Source organism: Diadema setosum, chromosome 11 (assembly GCF_964275005.1).
Source record: "Diadema setosum chromosome 11, eeDiaSeto1, whole genome shotgun sequence".
Lineage (NCBI taxonomy): Eukaryota > Metazoa > Echinodermata > Echinoidea > Diadematoida > Diadematidae > Diadema > Diadema setosum.
This window is the reverse complement of record NC_092695.1, coordinates 2,734,788-2,753,506: the sequence shown is the minus strand read 5'-3', so window position 1 is coordinate 2,753,506 and position 18,719 is coordinate 2,734,788. Positions and strand designations below refer to the sequence as shown.

Genomic DNA, 18,719 nt, shown 5'->3' with positions numbered 1-18,719 from the left:
AAAATTAAACATATTTTCACTTTTCTCGCTTAAAAAGAGGTCACTTGACTTCCCTGTTTCAGAAGGCAAGGGGAATAATAACATACGTCAGTGACAAGTCTAGGAAATGTACACTCCTTTTTTCAAAAGGTAACATTTTGTGAAATTCTCTTTATCATTTTCCTTATATCGTTGTACGCATGTGACATCATACACTGTAGTAGTCTTCTCATCCAGCAGTGACTGCGCAGATACTTTAGAATTTCATTGCATATATAGAACACTGCACATATAATAGCCAACTAAAAGAAAGTAGGGTTTGTTTCGAGCAGAAATTAATCACTGACGCATTCAATTTAGGGCATATTTCAAAGCCACTCGGCACTAAAACAAGGTTTGAGTAGATAAAAACCAATCAATATATTATATGAGACACAGAGGGATGGAGAGAAATTATAAAGGGAAAGAGAAATGAGGTGCATGATAGTAATACCTTGAAATGCTTTACTTGATGTGCAAAATTTCCACAGACATTTTCAGTGGCGGATACCGGGCGCCCCCTTTGATTTCGTTTTCATTTTTTATTGAACAAAACGGTTTTCTTTTCTTTTTTAGCAAAAAAAAAAAAAAAAAGGGGGGGGGGGGCACTTGCTCCCGCGCTATACTTTTTGAAAGAAACTACCGTTTTCATCTACATTGCGCTGAATCCTGTTGTGGTAGTTCTTTTTTTCCCGCCAATCATTATTTTTGATTCCCCCAGCCCCCCTTTGACGGAATTCCTACATCCCACCCTAATTTTTGCATTTACCGTTGGTTAAGAGAAAATCAAGCATTTTTTTATTTATTTATTTTCCTTCTTTTTAAAAGTGTAACACTATTTTGAAAATAAAAACTACAACAAAACAAGATACTTTCTCGTTTAGGTTTCAGAGCGATAAGTATAAGGTAAAAAAAAAATAGTGTGACAAATGATACATATTCGTTTGAGATTTTCAACCAAACTGTTGCCAAAACGCAAAACACACGACCTCTGTTGAAACATAGTCACGCTTATTGATATTTGTACTTCTGCTCTGCAAATCAAACGAACACCGCACTGTATTGCGCTTTAAAGTAAAAGGGGTGGATGTGCTGACCTCGTTATACAATATTTGAAGATTTATCCAGCAAGTGTCATACTGCACATGCGCCATTCTGCTTCTGTACTTTCAGGGAAGCTATTTGAATCATCATTATATCTACTTCCACATGCACAGTGACAAGGTGAGATCATTTTTATCAGGTGGGTAGTGGATTGCTGTGCTTCCTTCCTCCATTTTGAGTTGCAGAGAGTTAAAATCTACGAAGGAAAGCATAGTTCAAATTAATTGGCTATATCAACGTGTTTAACAACTTCCATTGATAGGTTACTTGGCTTTTTGATTATCACTGAAGTATCAAGAATAACTTGATATATATTTTGTCTTGTACTGTATGTTCGTACTCAGATTTGGTGTTATCTTGTCCTGGTTTTGCGAAGTTTCTGGCTCTTTGACGGATTATCAACGGGATGGGGAACACGACGTCGAACAATCTCGAGACGTGGGACATTGTCGTCATCGTCATCCATTTCCTTGCCGTTTTCTCGATCGGAATATGGGTAAGGAAAAACCGCTCAATCTATTTTCTCCAAGAGCAAGTAGGGTGTCGTTTTCAATCTTAAAGTCTCCAGACTGAAACTCATAAGGAAGCAATTGAAGAGTTTGTTTGCAAAAACCGATAAGTCCATTTTGGAAGATTTTGCAGTACGGTTTCTGTCATAAAGTACAAAATAATACCTTTTAAATGATATATTGGTCACTACATAATAAAAGGTACATCTTTGAAGTTATGGCCAAAAGAAGGACATTTTTTCTTATTATTCTTTTTATTTTTCTTGACCTTTAATCGCAATTGTCTCCATTTGGCAAATATGGACTTATCGGTTTTTGCAAACAAACTCTTCAATTATAACCCCATTTAGGAAGATTGAATCGGACAAATCACACAGCAATCGCAGTACTAGAATTTGATATAACCCTAGTTAGTAGAGTTCATAGACTAAACTTTATTAAAATGCTTCTCATCGACATAATTATTCCTAGCATGTCGAATTTACTCGTAATACTTGTACGTTTCACATCAATGACTTATTGGCACAAAAAGGGAGATACATTTTCTCGACACATGCAGTAAAGAACATAAAGACTATAATCAACATGCTCCTTCTGCTGTTTGTTATCATGCTTATTACATGATATTTTGCGGTAGTAGGTTTTTCTCTTACAATCTATTTAGTAAAATAAAGAAAACACGATCTGTACGTGTCGCCCCATAGCAGAGCAAAAAAAAAGAAAGAAAGAAAAAAAAGGATGATCTACACTACAAGGATATGCCTCGCCATCCAAGCAAACACATGTTAATCGTTGAAATGCTGCAATGGACATGAGGAGAAGGGGAACGTTAAACCAAGGCAAAGGTGGGATGTAGAACGTTACAAATGAGCATTACGCACATATAGCCATATGGAATAAACAAGAATCACGCATGACCAGAATACTTTACTCGAGCTGACGTAGAATCCGACCCGCAACCTAAAAATGCTTGCAAGCAGTACCCGCGATTCCATTTGCAATTAATGTATTTTAAATGAGATATATTCAGCAGGTGATTCGAATTCTGAACAACTTCTCACACGTTCAAGGAATACTGAAAAGAAGAAGAAAAGTCTGTATTGACCTAGTAGTATGACTTATGACTACTGGAACTGTAGAGAAGACTAAACTCAACTTGTGTATTATACAGGAAAATTGTTAGTTTCTACGTTTTAGGCTCTGTGTTTAGAAGCTATACATTGATCATGGCCAGATAATGTGATAAACGGCTTAAAATGTGTCATGGGTGAGCCACTGAATATATTATTCTGACATAAAACGATTCATTTTAGTGAGATAAGCGCTCTATACTTTATTGGTAGGTTCTTAAGTGGTTCTGTGATCTGAGAGAGAAAATTACAGAGATGATTTGGAAATGAAGTGTTGTTAAAACATCGTAAAAATGTGCACGCCCCATTACAAGCGGGTAAACACGATTTATATCGCTAGAACTATCGAGTCTAGTCCCTAATAGATATCAGCAGAGAGGCTTCTAAAGTTTATATTTGGCAGATTTGTAAAGCGTGCCCTGAGAGTCTATTCAGCGGGAATTGAACTGTAGACAAATTCAGTGTTTTTGATATGGGATCGGCTGTTAAACTATTCATGTCGGTGTTTCAATTTCAATTTGTCAATCGCAATTATCCGTCGAATCTCTCTAAAGAAAAGTGAAACATAAACACAATGATTTTAAACAACAAAAAGTACAGAAGAACACGTTAAGCGAAGCCTTCACCTGAATAGACAACTGTTTTTGATGTAGTAATAACCATACTAGTCTGTACAGTTGTACTGGTGATTTTAATCTTACAATGCAAGACTTACAGGAGAACATTAGAATGTGATGGGACCCAGTTTGTTCAGACGTGTAAGGTTCCATAATAAAATCGGGTAAAAGGCAATAATTATGTAGCACGAATATTTATTCACACCATACAATTGAGAGGAAAAAAGTAATTTCTTCATATAAAAATCAGAGTTACACTGCAAAATCCCCCAAAACTTGAATTTGGAAGCCCAAGGGACGCTGTTGTCGTCAACGTTCATAGCTTTAAAAAATAACTCAGGGTTCTAGGATCTCAGTGTATTAGTGCTGCCACAAAATGTTATTGCTTGCAGTTGAAATAGATCTACGAAAGTACAGTGGGGGATAATGGGGGACAAAAAAAAAAACAACAACAACAACAACATTAACATGTTTGATACTAAATTCCCCAGACTCTTTGACTATACTACAGCATCTGTTGTGAACACTTTGCAAACAATTAATTACTTTTGTTTTGATATCTGGAAAATAAATGGATTTTGATTTTGAATATTAGACGAATATGAAAATGTTGCTTTATTTATTTTCTTATGTTTGCTATTGTGAATGGTGCATTCTGTCATTATATTGGTTGTATCGAAAATAATCTTGCCCTTAAGATGCAGCTTCCTCTGAAATCTCGGTTTTTGACATTCTATTTTCTCCATGTACGTTTTCATGAAAATATTCTCCTATCACTCAAAAAAAATCAGGAGAATCAAACGAAGGACGTTTGATCCATCGTGTGATTTGTTTCTTATAGAATTTTCGGGGCCGTGACGAGTTGTAGATGTTTGTTATCTAGATGGTTTACATTGAAAAAAAAGTAAAAAGCTGACAGAAGGAAAAGTCAAATATGAAAATATTTGCCAAGTCAATATTCGCAAGATGAAGCTTTTTTATATATTTTTTTAACTCTTTGTGCGACCCTTTGTTTGATTACCTCTCTAATGCGCTTCGGCGTGTGTACCTTATCCAGTTTGTCTTAATGTGAATATAAGTGTGAGAAAAAGTTTTCCACGACCTCAAACTTTTATGTCAACATGATTGTGAGCTTTCATTATTATGATGATATATCTTAAACAGAGAATCTTGAGTTTTTGAACCTTGCTCATAGTTAAATTCGTGACGTCCCCGTCTCGTCACGAATATGGATGCAACAAATAAAGATATATACAGATATACGAGAATACGTTCTCTATCCCTCTCTCCCCTCTCTCCTTGTGTCTCTCTTTTTCTTTTTTTCTCTCTCTCTCTCTCTCTCTCTAGCTCAAAATAAAGGCAAGCCACGTAACGTCATAAAAATAGAAACAAAATACAGATTGTCTACTCTAGGTTTCTGTAGATTTTCAAGGCGGAAAAAATATGTATGTTCGACGGAAAAAAAAAGACAACACAAAACAAAAATCAAAATGGACCGGCCACCTATGTCCAGGTATCATTTGATCCCTATATCAATGATCATGATAGTTTATGCTGTTGAGCTGAAGGGATATATATATATATAATCCTAGGGTTTTTTTTCAGCAACCATACCTCACATACGGTAGATACTGACCGTTACATCTCCCCTCTAATTGCATCTCTTAAGGAATCTGTTGGGTAATCTACTTAGTAGACCCGCTTTTGGTCTATTAACTTGCCCTTATGTTCGATTCCTTCGTATTTGCACTTTCTATTTATTTTTCGTTTGTATCATTATTCTGTTCAGATGATTTTCTTGAATCAGTGTGCAATAGAAACCAAAGCATTTTATAATTATATTATATACACATGCCTACTTCATTAATGTTGTACTTCTTTTCTCAAGTGTGTGTTTATATTAAAGATAAGGTTTGTTCAAATTTGTTCAACGTTGGCAATTTCTTGGATATGTACTTGTTGTACTTGTATTCAACTCATTCAACTCTTTATGAAATCTTATTCTTCGTACAAGACACATCAATGAGAAATACAAAGAATACTAAACAGGAATCAAGCCTTGAAATTCATAGCTGAGAACCTGATCTTCAACGGAAGGAAACCTCATTTGAATCAAATCAACAAAGATCTGATTGATGACAAAATTCCTGACGAGACAATGAGGTTTGTGGAGACTATTCTTCGTTTTCTGACCCCCACCCTTCCCAAAAGAAAGCCAGAAGTTGTGTAAAAATGTCAAGTTATTCTTGGTATGGTCCTTATCCATCTCAACTCTTATCCATCTGAAGAGGGTTGTGGATCTTTCCTTTTCTTCCAGGCCGCCTGGGGTGGAGGTAAAGACAGCACCAGTGGCTACTTCCTCGCCGGTCGACAGATGCCGTGGTATTTGGTAAGGTTGTTTTGGGGGGTTTTATTTCATTTTCCATCTAAGAAGATGGCTGAATAGCCCATATTCAGCTGGTCTTTCATGGGGTCGATACAGTTGGATGTGAGGCGGGACCAAGTCACACTCTTTGCGATGAGTAAATGAAACGGGATCTTCTACGTGCATGAGTTGTGACTCTCTCACACACGGGACCTCCATATCATGTCCTATCGGAGGTACAGAGTGCTTTGCATCCTACTAGAGGGAACGGCATGATTACATACAACAATGCCATGACTGCACAGTGGGACCCGGATATCGAACCGGGGTCCTAAGGATCGTGAGGCAGACGCGCTACCGAATGAGCTAGCTCACCGTCGTAGTAGATGACTCCGAATAAGAAATCAATTACACGAAATAAAAGGTCATAGATTTGTTATGTGGCCGTCGTCTCGCCTCCACGTCAAAACAGATAGGGTAAATGCCACTGGAGAGCTTATGCTGTGGAAGAGGCTGTAGGCTGAATAAAGTCATTTCATTAGTACGGGGAGCATGAACGTACCGGTATTAGGGGACAGTATCCATCAGCATGCATGATATAGAAAAGAAATAGATTAGTAGAACGACACTCAGCTGTCAATGCCGATTGGCCTACCATTCTTGAACAAGTGAAAAAAAAATGAAGTACATCCAGGATCTTTGAGTAACGAACATTATTGGAAAAAGCCCATCATACGAAATATGTCACGGGGTCGTACCGGCAGGTACTGATGATATGATAGTAATGATACAATGACCTCCTATAAACTCTCAAAACGGTTTACAATAGTGTAATCAATGAGATGTAATTGCCCCATAAAACATTATTATATCTCAGTTGGTCATAAAATCTGGTGCGTGTATGTTAAATCCGTCTTGAGCTCCTAACAAATGTGACGAGCGTTGTAGACACTGTATACTACAATGATACATTGCTGTTCTAATTGATAATAAATGTTCATTATTTGATACGATATTATGTATACTGATGTATACTTTTTCAATCAAAACAAACCTCATGTCTAACTAATAAAAAGGTAGCAAAATGTATCAAAATAGTGCATTAAGTATTTTTCACCTCTCTAAGGTTGGACTTTCACTCGTTGTAACAAACATCGGAAGCTCGACTTTCATCGGCGTATCTGGTACAGCGTCCATTTCCGGTTATGGGGTCGTAATCTACGAATTTCAGGTAAACAAAGCAGACAGCTATTTGCACATACTGACAAGTTATGATTTGGGTGCCTGTTCACAAAAGTGATGGCGTTTTAAAAAGAGCAATTTTGATGAATTATCCCTAGACAATTAAATTTTTGAAGCTTTTTCTACTACTGATATCCAAAGTGAGCACAAGAAAAACAGAACACAACAGTAACTAAAACGTACAACAGAACAGTATTGTTATTCACATGTGTCCCTTATTAGTGCATTTGAATTTCGTTTGTCTACCGATAAAAAAATAGGAATAGGCACGAGATCATCAGAAGAATGGAATGTAGATCCATGCTGCAATTTGTTGTCAACGTAATGAAAATGAACAAGAAAAAAATGACAAATCTGTTAGAGCTTGAGGATCCACGAAGAGCAAATGCATTTGGCATCTTTTGTATCAATAAAATTGTTTAATCTTCATCTTGAAATGCATAAACTATTATTAATCGATATTTTTCGTTTCTTTCTTTGCAGGCTTTAAATTGCCTACTCCTACTTGGCTTCATCTTTGTCCCTGTATACTTTGCATCCGAGGTATTTTCTAAAAATCAATTTCCTTTGTAACTTAATCACTTAGTTTTGAACGGTTGTAAAAGCATCCTTGCGGGAGGCCGAATCTTGCTAGATTGTACGATTAAACAGTACGATTTAAATGCAAATCTGGCTTTATGAAAGACGCATTAACCCACGAACATACTTTCAAGTCATAACTGTAATTGAAAGTAGGTCAATACATTGAGAGCTTTCTATTTGAATTGAGGCTGTCTAATGTCCTAAGTTTTATGTTGCCTGCCTTACATTTCACTTCAAATGCACGTCATTTCTGCAACCTTAGGTGATTGCACAGACGGAACATGCGCACGAAAGTTGTTAGCACATAGTCCGCATGAAGTTTAATGATTCAAATGTTCAGATTGTCCTGTGCCTTTGCCTCTATACGACCTGGAAAAAAAATGGATGATCAAAGGCAGCTCTTTAAATGCGTTTGGGGGTTTCAACTATTTTATTTCGTTGATTGTTTTTCACAAGTTGCCCAGATCACTATTTCCATAATGGCCAACAATGGAACAAGACCTAAACAAATTATTCTGTCTTGGTTACGTTGGAATGGAAGTTTTAATTTTTAGTTAAAAAAACCGTAATCGCTTGGTGTAATTACAGTTTTGATTAATTCGATTAGGATGATTTTAGTTTTACTTATCATCATTGTTTTGTTCGTTTAAACAGGTTTCAACTGTACCGGAATATCTAAAGCTCCGCTTTGGAGGAGATCGCCTCCAAATATTTATCTCCGTCATCAACCTAATCATGGCCATCGTCATTATGTTGTCGGTATGACGAACTTTAACATGTTGTTCAAAGAGATAGTACATTTTCTGTTGAGACGGCTTGAGGTTTCCAACATTTGTGTGTGTGTGTGTGTGTGATGATTCGTTTGAAATAATGACAAACCTCTTATGAAATAAAATAGTAAGATTCTAAGAGGAATTCAAAGTTTATTTAATGAAAATGGGTTTTGAAATGACTGAGATATCCAAAACAAAGTGATCCTAATAAAAGGTGGAACCCACCTTTCATTAGGATCGCTTTATTTTACTTTATTTTTGGGTATCTCAGCCATTCCAAAACTGATTTTCATGAAATGAACTTTGAATTCCTCTTAGAATTGTATGCTTTTCAACATGTCATAAAGTGATTTCTAAGTGTCTTTCAAAAAAGTTAAAAGCTAAATTTTCACCTCAACCAATACCAACCAATACAATACAATTCCTTTAATTAACACTTGAGCTGCTTTTTATTTTCGCTAAATGATACGTCACTTGTTTTACTTCACCGATTACGGTTATTACAGATCCTATTCTGCTGATGCATTTTGCAAGGGCTGTTTATAGGGCACTGTTTTGCGTTTTGCTTTCTAGATTTGTCTTTGATTGTTGTTGATATCATGCGAACATGTGACATGGCACTTTGAACTGAGTTTGGGTATTTCATGTTAAGACAAGACCAGTCTCTTTGCAGAATGGTCTCATTTGTCGGGCGATAAGTAAAACCAAAGTCCATCCAAGCGCTTCGATTGTTTTCTCTTGATATATCTCTTCCTCATTCGCACTTTCCTCTCTCCCTTCTTTTTTTTTTTTTTTTTTTGCTCCACTCTCATCCTTTCTCTTCCTTCCCTTTCTTCTCCTATCTCTCACTTCTATCTCCCACTTCTATCTCTCACTTCCATCTCTCACTCCTATCTCTTACTCCTATATCTCACTTCTATTTTTCACTCGTATCTCTCACTTCTATCTCTTCCTCCTATCTCTCACTTCTATCTCTCACTCCTGCCTCTTACTCTTATCTCTCAATCCTATCTCTCACTCCTATCTCCAACTTCTACCTCTCATTCATATCCCTCACTCCTATCTCCCTCTTCTATCTCTCACTCCTATCTCTCTCTCCTATCTCTCATTCATATCCCTCACTTCTATCTCCCTGTTCTATCTCTCACTCCTATCTCTCTCTCTCTTATCTCTCATTCATATATCACACTCCTATCTCTCTCTCCTGTCTCTCATTCATATATCTCACTCCTATCTCTCACTTCTATGTCTCACTCTTATCTCTCACTTCTATATCTCACTCTATGTCTCATTCATATCCCTCACACCTATCCCTCACTCTTATCTCTCACTTTTATCTCTCACTTCTATTTCTCACTTATATCTCTCACTCCTATCTCTCGCTCTATCTCTCATTCATATCCCTCACTCCTATCCCTCACTCTTATCTCTCACTTTTATCTCTCACTTGTATATTTCACTCATATCTCTCACTCCTATCTCTCACTCATATCTCTTACTTCTACATCTCACTCTTATCTCCCACTCCTATCTCTCACATCTATATCTCACTCTTATATCCCACTTCTATCTCTCACTCCTATCTCTCACTTGTATCTCTCTCTCTTATCTCTCACTTCTATCTCTCACTCATCCTCACTCTCTTATCTGTCACTCATAAATATTGCTTCCTTCTGTCTGTAACTTGTCAGGGTGAGATGTATGCCGGTTCGATAGTCATCCAGCAGTCGCTCGGATGGGATGTCTACACGGCCATCATTGTCCTCCTCCTGATGACGGCCGTCTATACCGTGGCTGGAGGACTGAAGGCCGTCATATACACCGACGCCATCCAGGCCGTCGTCATGGTCATCGGTGCTTTCATCCTCATGGGAATAGGTATGCGTGCCACCCAATTATTACTCATTATGGATTACAATGAAAGGAGAAAGTAAAAGAAGAGTAAGTCTACATCGACAACTCTTTCATTACTTCTTTATCTAATGCTAATTATTTGCCAAATTAAGGATTCTTCACTCCACGAGTAAGAACTAAATTGTGTGTACGTATGATCTAAAAAGATTAAAAAAAAAAAACCAGTCACTGTAACCTGAACAAAAAGTTTCAATTATACTTTAAGAATACACGTACCTGTTGTAAATATCAAATCTTATGATGTTTTCAATAAGAAACATTGTCAAATTTGTACAACGTGCAAGATACAATTCTAATCATGGATAATGTTGTCGTTACGATTGTTACTTACCTAAGCTTTCTCAAAGATTGGATGGTCGATGGACACTCTAAGACTGGAATATATGACTGCCATCCCGAATACTACCCAGATCTACGGCAACTCCTCGTGTGGAATCCCCACTGAGGAGACATGGCATATATTTCGAGATGCCAAAACATCAGACCTTCCCTGGCCTGGGTCCATCTTCGGGGCACTCGTACTCGGGTGTTACTTCTGGTGTACAAACCAGGTGATTTTTTTCTTTTAAGATACATTTATCATCATTTGTGTCACAGCATCCCATCCCCCTCCCCCGTGATTTACTTTTAAAAAAATGATTTGATTTTTTTTTTTTTTTTGTGACTGCATTATCATTGCACATGTATATGCGTTGTTGGTATTGATACATTGCCTACAACGAAGTTTTGTCCCCAATGGATTTACAGTGTGCAACAAGAGTATACGTGATGGTAAATAATACAGGACTACAGCTTATCTTAAGGTATAGCTTGATTTGTCTTCAGCCCTATATAGAAAGTAAAGAGGGGAGGAGTGACTTGCGTAGAGACAGGATAGAAGAAAGGGTGAAGGTAAGGACAGGTTCGACTGCTTTAATCAAAAGATTGTCTCCGCCCAATGCGTCAAATGTGCACAAATTTTCCACACAAACCTATGGACAAGAAATCTTGCGTGGCACACAAAAGGTTAAGAATTGTTTACACAAAGTTATTTCACCTGGATCACTGTTCAGCAAAAGCATAACATATTTTTTTTCACCCGGGTGCAGATTAGTAGCGCGCATATCACTTTTAATACTATATAGATATTCAGAGATGTTTCCACTGAAAAAAACCCAGAAACAAAAACTACAACACAAAAACGTCAAGGGTCCCATCGATATGAAGACTGGGTAGACCTTTTTCTAGATTTTAACGTTCAGAAATCCTTTCATCTAACTTGGTCTTCGGTAGAGTAGTTAACTCTTCATCTATATGTGAATAAAAATCAGTGTGTCTGCCTGTCTGTCTGTCTGTCTGCCTATCTGTCTTATACTTCAGGTCATCGTACAGAGGACCCTGGCCGCCAGGAACGTGACCCATGGGAAAGGAGCCTGCATTATGACAGGATACTTCAAGATCTTACCCATGTTCCTCATGGTTATCCCAGGAATGATCAGCCGGACACTCTTTCCAAGTAGGATTATTATTCCAATAACAATTCGAAATGGATGATTTCAGGTTCAATGTTGTGAGCAGCGCTGGTTGGATTAAACTCAAGCGAGACTGATCCTAACTATAAAACGGTTATAAAACCCAATACATGTTAATTATCTCCAGACCTAGGCGAATTGGACGACAACGAAAGATATGACTGCATTTGCTTCACGTCAAATAAATCGGCATTCAGCCGTAAATGAATTCGTCTAAACAAAATAAATGACAAAGAAAATACAATTAAAATGCCAAAATTTCTAGAGCCAAAAAATGCAACGACTTAATTTTGCTCTTATAGGCACACATGTGCAGTTAAGAATGTCAATCTATATCCTTCAAATTAATATTGACATGATTAATGAGTGTCACGTGTCCAGCATACACAACATTTTCTCGTTGTGACTTAAAAGTTGTATACTGGAGTAGATATATATGAGTTGTATGATATATCGAAAGGTACAAGTCACTAAAACTCCCGAACATAAGGGCTCGATCTCATAATGTATACATGTGTTTTCTTACTATCGTAATTTGTGATTTGTACGTAATTTATTTGTTTAATCTGTACTCCATATTGCCCACGAAACAGTTATGATGAGTCCATAAAGTGCTCTGCCAAAGAGGACAGAATTAGGTTATCTTAGAGCTTTTACCCATCGCACTTATCTTTTGATGATGTGTACTTTGACGCTAAATTGGTTGCGTGCTAATGTGATTAATGGTTAAAAGTTCTGCTGGGAATATGGGAGTGTCAAAGGGTGATATGAACTCAAGCTGTGCCCCATATCCATTTGATACAACTAGAAAAACGTTGGAGTGTTGTCAATGACAACGGTCCATATAACCGCCTACTGACATTCCGATCCAATACCAATTCCGATCATCCCCTGTTCCTCCCCAACTAGTATAGCAACATTTTGTAAACCTAATGTGGATCAAACTTGTATTGAAAGATGATGTCTAATACAGTAGAACGGGGGTTATAGAATGGTAGCTAAAATGTAAATCAAACTTGTATTGAATTTGAAATCTAGTGTGTAATGATAAAACATGAGAAAGGTCTGTCGAGTGGTAGCTGAAGACATCAATCGGTTGAAAGCTATACTTGAATGGATAATGTATTTCTTTCTTTCGACAAGCGTACGGGTAACATAAGGTCAAACTGGGTACTGGGTCATTGCCATTCTCTCCATTTCCTTCTTCCGCTGCCCCCCCCCCCCCTCCCCAACCCACCCCCTACATGAATTGTACTCAATATTTTATAACGTGCATGCGCGTGTCTGGTAGTGACGCTACGCTTGGCGACTTTTCTGAGACATGATATTTTGGTCATTGCCTTTTACTACCACATACATTCCTTTTAACTTACATAAAGTGGGAAATTGTTAATGCGTGTATAGTTTCTCACTATTGTCTTTTAAATGCACTGTTATATTCATTCAACAATCTATAAATATACCCTGCACTTACTATTTCCTCAGATATGTCTTCGGCTTTTCTTTTATGTTTTTCACATAAAAAGATATTTTTTTTTTCTTTCATCAATGTGAATATTCAATAAAGTTATGGAAAAATGAAGAAACGTCAAAATAAGATGAGTGACAATAATAAAAAGAAACATAGAAAATACAATTCATATTAATAAAAACATGAAGCGGGACAATAGCAGGAAGTATAATAAACTAAACTGTGATCTTTTTTGAAATTAATCCCTATACTCTTTTATTCCGCACATGTTTCATTATGTGCATTAAAATGCCGAAGGATATATTCATCGTGCAACATTTTACTATAATTGTTTACATTGCACAACACTGCCACTTAAATAGATTTTCTGAACGTACCTTCAGTTCGCCATACTATTATATCAAATTATCATTATCAGAGCTTAAAAAAGAAAATAAAACCGGCCACGGGCATCTACTGTTCATCTAATTCCAGAGACTTCGTTAAGCTTCCAATGAAATAGAAATAGTTACTTTTATTTTTTTATAACAACTTCACGGAGCGTGAATTGTTTATGACATTATTAGAATTCGCCATTATGTATACTTCTTGGATGACAAGGGGAAAAAAAAAACAACATCATGTTTCTTCATTCAAGACTTTATGACAGTAACAGACTTTATGACACTTTATCACACTAAGCATACCTTAGGCGATATAAGTATGCAAATGATCCTTATGTTGTGATACCTAAATTTAGATTCGACTTTAAACGTGTTGAATGGAAACACAATCAGTAAAGTCTAAATCAAAAGCAACCTGGGAAGTTCAAACTTTTGAAATATGTTTAACAAAGCACATAAATTCAAAGTTCCCTCTGCTCTTTTGAGTTTATGTGCCTGTTCTTTCTGCTCCTGTGTTAACTGTTCTGTTGAGTGTCTCCCCCACCCCCCCCCCCCACCCCCACACACACACACACACTACTGAAGGGACCTGTGACAACCTCATGTACTCGGTATCGATAACATAATAAGGTGAGCATTGGAGGGTTAAGACCCTCGAAGGTATTATCGTGATTATAGCCAGATATGATAACCGTGTTATTGTTTATGGTATAAGCATTGCTTATCATACCAGGGTGGTTGCGGACCATTTAAAAAAAAATTGTTGACGGCGGGTTTTTTTTTTTTTGTTTTGTTTTGTTTTGTTTTTTTTACTTTCAAATCTTCTCTGGAATATTATAGATGAAATTGCTTGCGTGGATGAAGAGATATGTGCCGCAGTATGTGGGAATCCAGCCGGTTGTTCAGACATCGCCTATCCGAAGCTTGTGGTGGAACTCATGCCAACTGGTATGCCTGCCCTTCTTTTCGAATTTTTCGAAATGATTTGTTGTTCTGCTATATCGTGAACTTGTTCAGAAATTGTCTGATCGCCTTGGATAGTTTCCTTCCCTTTCAATTTGCGTTTCTTTTGGAAATTTGCATCATTCACTTTCTAATTATGCTAATCTTTACGTGATAAAATTAGATGATGTTCACCCAACTACAACAATAATCATCTTCTTCAAGAATGCTAGTAGGAAAGCGAATGGGACAATATTTTAACTAACCAAATGTCTGAATTTTTCTTTACTGGTATATTTTGCTGACGTACTCTTACTTTATAGCATCTTAAAAGAATAATGTTTTTGCGTCTTTTGAAATTAACGTCAAGTCTGATTTAGTGACGCTTTACACATGTTCCAATAATGCTCCTGAAGTATGTGTTGTATTGATTAACGATTAAAGATCATTACTGTTTGTCTTATATTTCAATGAGTAATTTGTCATACCATTCAAAAATCATGAAAGTGCTACTGAGCAAAACGAGGTCATCTTCCATTACCTCCACTCACTGCTATCACCAGGTCTGCGAGGGCTGATGCTCGCAACCATGTTGGCTGCGATGATTAGTTCGTTGACCTCCATCTTCAACGCTGCCAGCTCAATGTTTGTCATTGATGTCTGGTACAAAATCAGGCCAACATCTACCGAACTGGAACTGGTTATCGTGGGAAAGTAAGTTTTAGAGTGTTAGTTTCATAATTGTTGAAGTCCTCAGGTGCTGATATCCGTAAACTGTATAGTAGTTCATATAACTTTTCTCGCGGTAACGGAACCGCCCTTGAATAGCTTTCATTCCTTGAATATTTTTCTGTCAACTTCTGTTGTTTTAATTATTACTTTTTTTAGAGAGAGAGCGAAAACATACCAAGCATTACCTTCAAAGTCTTAATCAGCACCTGGTAGATAATGTTTGATTTTGTCAAGGGCTTCCTTTTATGGTGCCGAGGCTGAATTTTAAGATTGCTCGGACATGTTTTATTCTGCTCATGCGATTGAAACGTGTCATCAAAAGCCGAAGGTCTGTCAAGACTCAGATAGAGCTTGTAAAAGAAAGGCACAGTAAGAACTTTACGGGGGTCCTTTCACACATGTGAAAACTCAATTCAAGACTGAATGTAGCATTACAAACCAAGCAAACATGTTGTGATCGCATAAAACCACGATCAGATATGATGTAGAACACTCTAGAATATATTTGTCATCGCGAAAAAACATAATAAGTACTAACATAATTTAAATTCTTTTTCCTTGTCATCAACACAGTCACCATTGTGTTTACCGTCAGAGTTTCATATTATTATAATCAAAAAGAATTAGACAATGTGAGCTGTAATTAAATCGATAAAAGTTTTCTGTCCTCCGGGATTGGACTAGGCGGTGATTGTATGAGTGACCAGTCACAACAAAGGATCCTAAAGTCACTGACGGCTGAGCCTAAATCGAGTTTGAAGTCAGATCATCAAAACCGGTCAAAAACCATCGGATTTCTGTTTTGAGCACAGTTTTGTAGTCTAATGTATCATCTATCATTTGCAGAAATTTTGAAGCTAAATGATCAAAGGAAAGTCAAGAAATTAGCGTTTTTTCTGGGCCATTATCCGACTTTCAAGTGATCAGAAACGTGTCTAAAGATATTGGATTTAGCACGGCAGCTGAACTCCGCTCCTAGCAACAAGAGAGTGATCTTATTGGTCACTGCATGACATCCTGGTTACTGATTGGTAGTGCCTAGACCGCTGGCGCTAAGCTTGAATGAACATTGCTGAGGTTGCTAGGAGCATACCTTCTATCATTGTCAAGAGGTGAAAACTGTCTCGCCTCCCTTTGATCATGATAGCGTCGGAAGGTAAACTTTGAAGGCGGTTTTCTCGAAATGTTGATTTCCTAAACCACTCGACATGCGTTAATAAAATCGTCGAAATTTCCGCAATCGAGTACTTTTATGACTCGTGTTATATATGCAATTAAAGTGGAAGAGTACGGAAATAACGTCATGTTATTTTCACAAAAATTTTCATCCCCTAACTTTCGGATCCTTTTATTGCAGCGGGTCACATGATATCATCCGCTTACAACTAAGCGGTATTTTCTTCTTGAGATTTTCCGTTTTCTTTTAGTGTCTGCAGGTCTTCAATAGTCATCTGCCAATGGTATCTCGCTCTTTTTCAGATTATGCACTCTGGTACTTGTGGTGGTTGGCGTGCTGTGGATTCCGGTGATCCAGGCCTACGGGTCAGGGGAATTGTTCGTCTACATGCAGGCCATTCTATCGTATCTAACACCGGCTGTTTTCGCAGTTTTCGTCGGCGCCATTGCGTGGGAGCGTATCAATGAAACGGTTTGTTACCGTTTGTGTATCGCTGTGACTGTTCTTTTGCATGACATTTTTTTTTTCATCCTTTCTAAAAAAACAAACAAACAAACAAACAAAGTAAATGGAGGCCTAATCATAATTTATAACGACATTACGACGATAACGATTCATCCTAAATCTGATGTATATCTGTTTTCTTCTTCTGCATATAATTATAAAAAGTTGTTTTCTTCTTCTGCATGTATCATGTGTTAAAGAAAAGTTCCCAGGAATTTCTACCGCGTTTGGTACAGCTAAGGTTATTTAATTCAAGACACACTATAGACGTTTCTCATCTTATATTTTTGATGTTAGTAAGATGTAGCCATCGAAGCAAATCTTTGTATACATTAGATATACTAGTATTCTCTGAAACACTCGACATCTCATTGACTAGGGGGCTTTCTGGGGGTTGGTGTGCGGCTTCTTCGTCGGCCTTACCCGCGCCGTTCTCGACTTCGTCTTCGGTGTTCCGTCCTGCGGCCAAGAGGACCGGCGACCCGACATCATCAGGGACTTCCACTTCCTACACTTCGCTGCTTTTCTCTTCGGCTTCTCCTTCATCCTCATCGTCATCTTCAGCCTTCTCTCCAAACCCATCGACAACAAAAAGGTCAGCATGCACGAAGTAGGAGAACTGCCATTATTTTATGGAGAGGGATCCAGCTAGACTTTGAACGGTAGATTCATGTATTCGATCCCATCCGCCCGGCTCACAGAATCCTTTGACAACAGTGCTAACACTAAGGAGGCTGTTATACATCCGTAGGACTCTTAAGTCATGAAGGAAAAGGAAGTTATTAGCCTATAACCCCTTTTTATATTCTGAATTCATTCGAGAATCCAATATATCCCTATCATCCATCGTTTTGCCCGTTCTTTTCAATGAAAATGTTCTTCACTAAGGAAATAATGTGAAGAAGCGTATTCTTTGTATATCATCAAAAACGGGGAGGGGTGCAGTTTTCCGTAAAACTCTGGATTCACTCTTCCCAGTTGCATAGGGATATCATTCTGATGACGAGTAAAACTATCGACACTATTTTATTTCCAGCTGGTACGCCTTACTTGGGGGACTCGTTTCTCGACCATCCCTCGTGAGGCGATGTCCATCGAAGGAGAAGAAAAGGAGAAGAAAAACGACCTGATCAGGGAGGAGAAAAGACGGGAGGCCGCCAGAAGTAAGTCCTAAAATGGGCCAGAAAAAACTTGGTTTTCCGTTTGTTTGTTTATTTTAATCGGTTCTTGGTAGCTAGTGTCCGCCTTCTCACTATAGCCGAAAGCTTAGATATCAACACACATTTATCCCAAATTTCCCCCATAAAAGAAAGACATTGCAATGAACCTCATATATCGTGATAATTCCATTGCTTATATATAAAATGTGTGGGTTTTGTTTTTGTAATATTCGGAAATATTCTAATTTCGAAATGTCTACTGGACGACAATCAGTTCTTGTTGAGACCAAGAACTTAAAGCTGGGTGTCCACACACTATGAGACTTTTTTTTTTTCATTCAAACATTAATTTATCTTATTTCAGCAGAGCACAAACTTCAGCCATGGCTGTTCTTTAGCATGTCCGTTGACAGATAAAACCAGAACAGAACAAAACAAAACAAAAGTACAATGATATAATTTTTACTGTTTGTTTGTTTGTTTTTTTCTTGGTCAGAGTCAACCTAAAGGGGCCTATTTTTTTGCAATCCCCTGATAAAGGGTATAAAGGAGGCTTTAAGTTTTAAGACTTTCATTTCTTAAAAG

At 37.5% G+C, this 18,719-nt stretch overlaps 1 protein-coding gene across 1 annotated transcript in view; it reads left to right on the top strand.

Annotated features, from left to right (window-relative positions):
• Nucleotides 1–18,719, top strand: part of LOC140234770 (sodium/glucose cotransporter 4-like) — a 29,312-nt gene that overhangs the window by 8,376 nt on the left and 2,217 nt on the right. Inside the window, exons 2-14 of the mRNA XM_072314806.1 lie at nucleotides 1,499–1,618; nucleotides 5,696–5,767; nucleotides 6,870–6,974; nucleotides 7,469–7,528; nucleotides 8,222–8,326; nucleotides 10,032–10,218; nucleotides 10,591–10,805; nucleotides 11,614–11,749; nucleotides 14,460–14,567; nucleotides 15,125–15,275; nucleotides 16,773–16,941; nucleotides 17,354–17,569; nucleotides 18,011–18,137. Coding sequence (XP_072170907.1) covers nucleotides 1,529–1,618; nucleotides 5,696–5,767; nucleotides 6,870–6,974; nucleotides 7,469–7,528; nucleotides 8,222–8,326; nucleotides 10,032–10,218; nucleotides 10,591–10,805; nucleotides 11,614–11,749; nucleotides 14,460–14,567; nucleotides 15,125–15,275; nucleotides 16,773–16,941; nucleotides 17,354–17,569; nucleotides 18,011–18,137 — 1,741 coding nt within the window. The 5' untranslated portion in view covers nucleotides 1,499–1,528. The remainder of the gene's footprint in view (nucleotides 1–1,498; nucleotides 1,619–5,695; nucleotides 5,768–6,869; nucleotides 6,975–7,468; nucleotides 7,529–8,221; nucleotides 8,327–10,031; nucleotides 10,219–10,590; nucleotides 10,806–11,613; nucleotides 11,750–14,459; nucleotides 14,568–15,124; nucleotides 15,276–16,772; nucleotides 16,942–17,353; nucleotides 17,570–18,010; nucleotides 18,138–18,719) is intronic.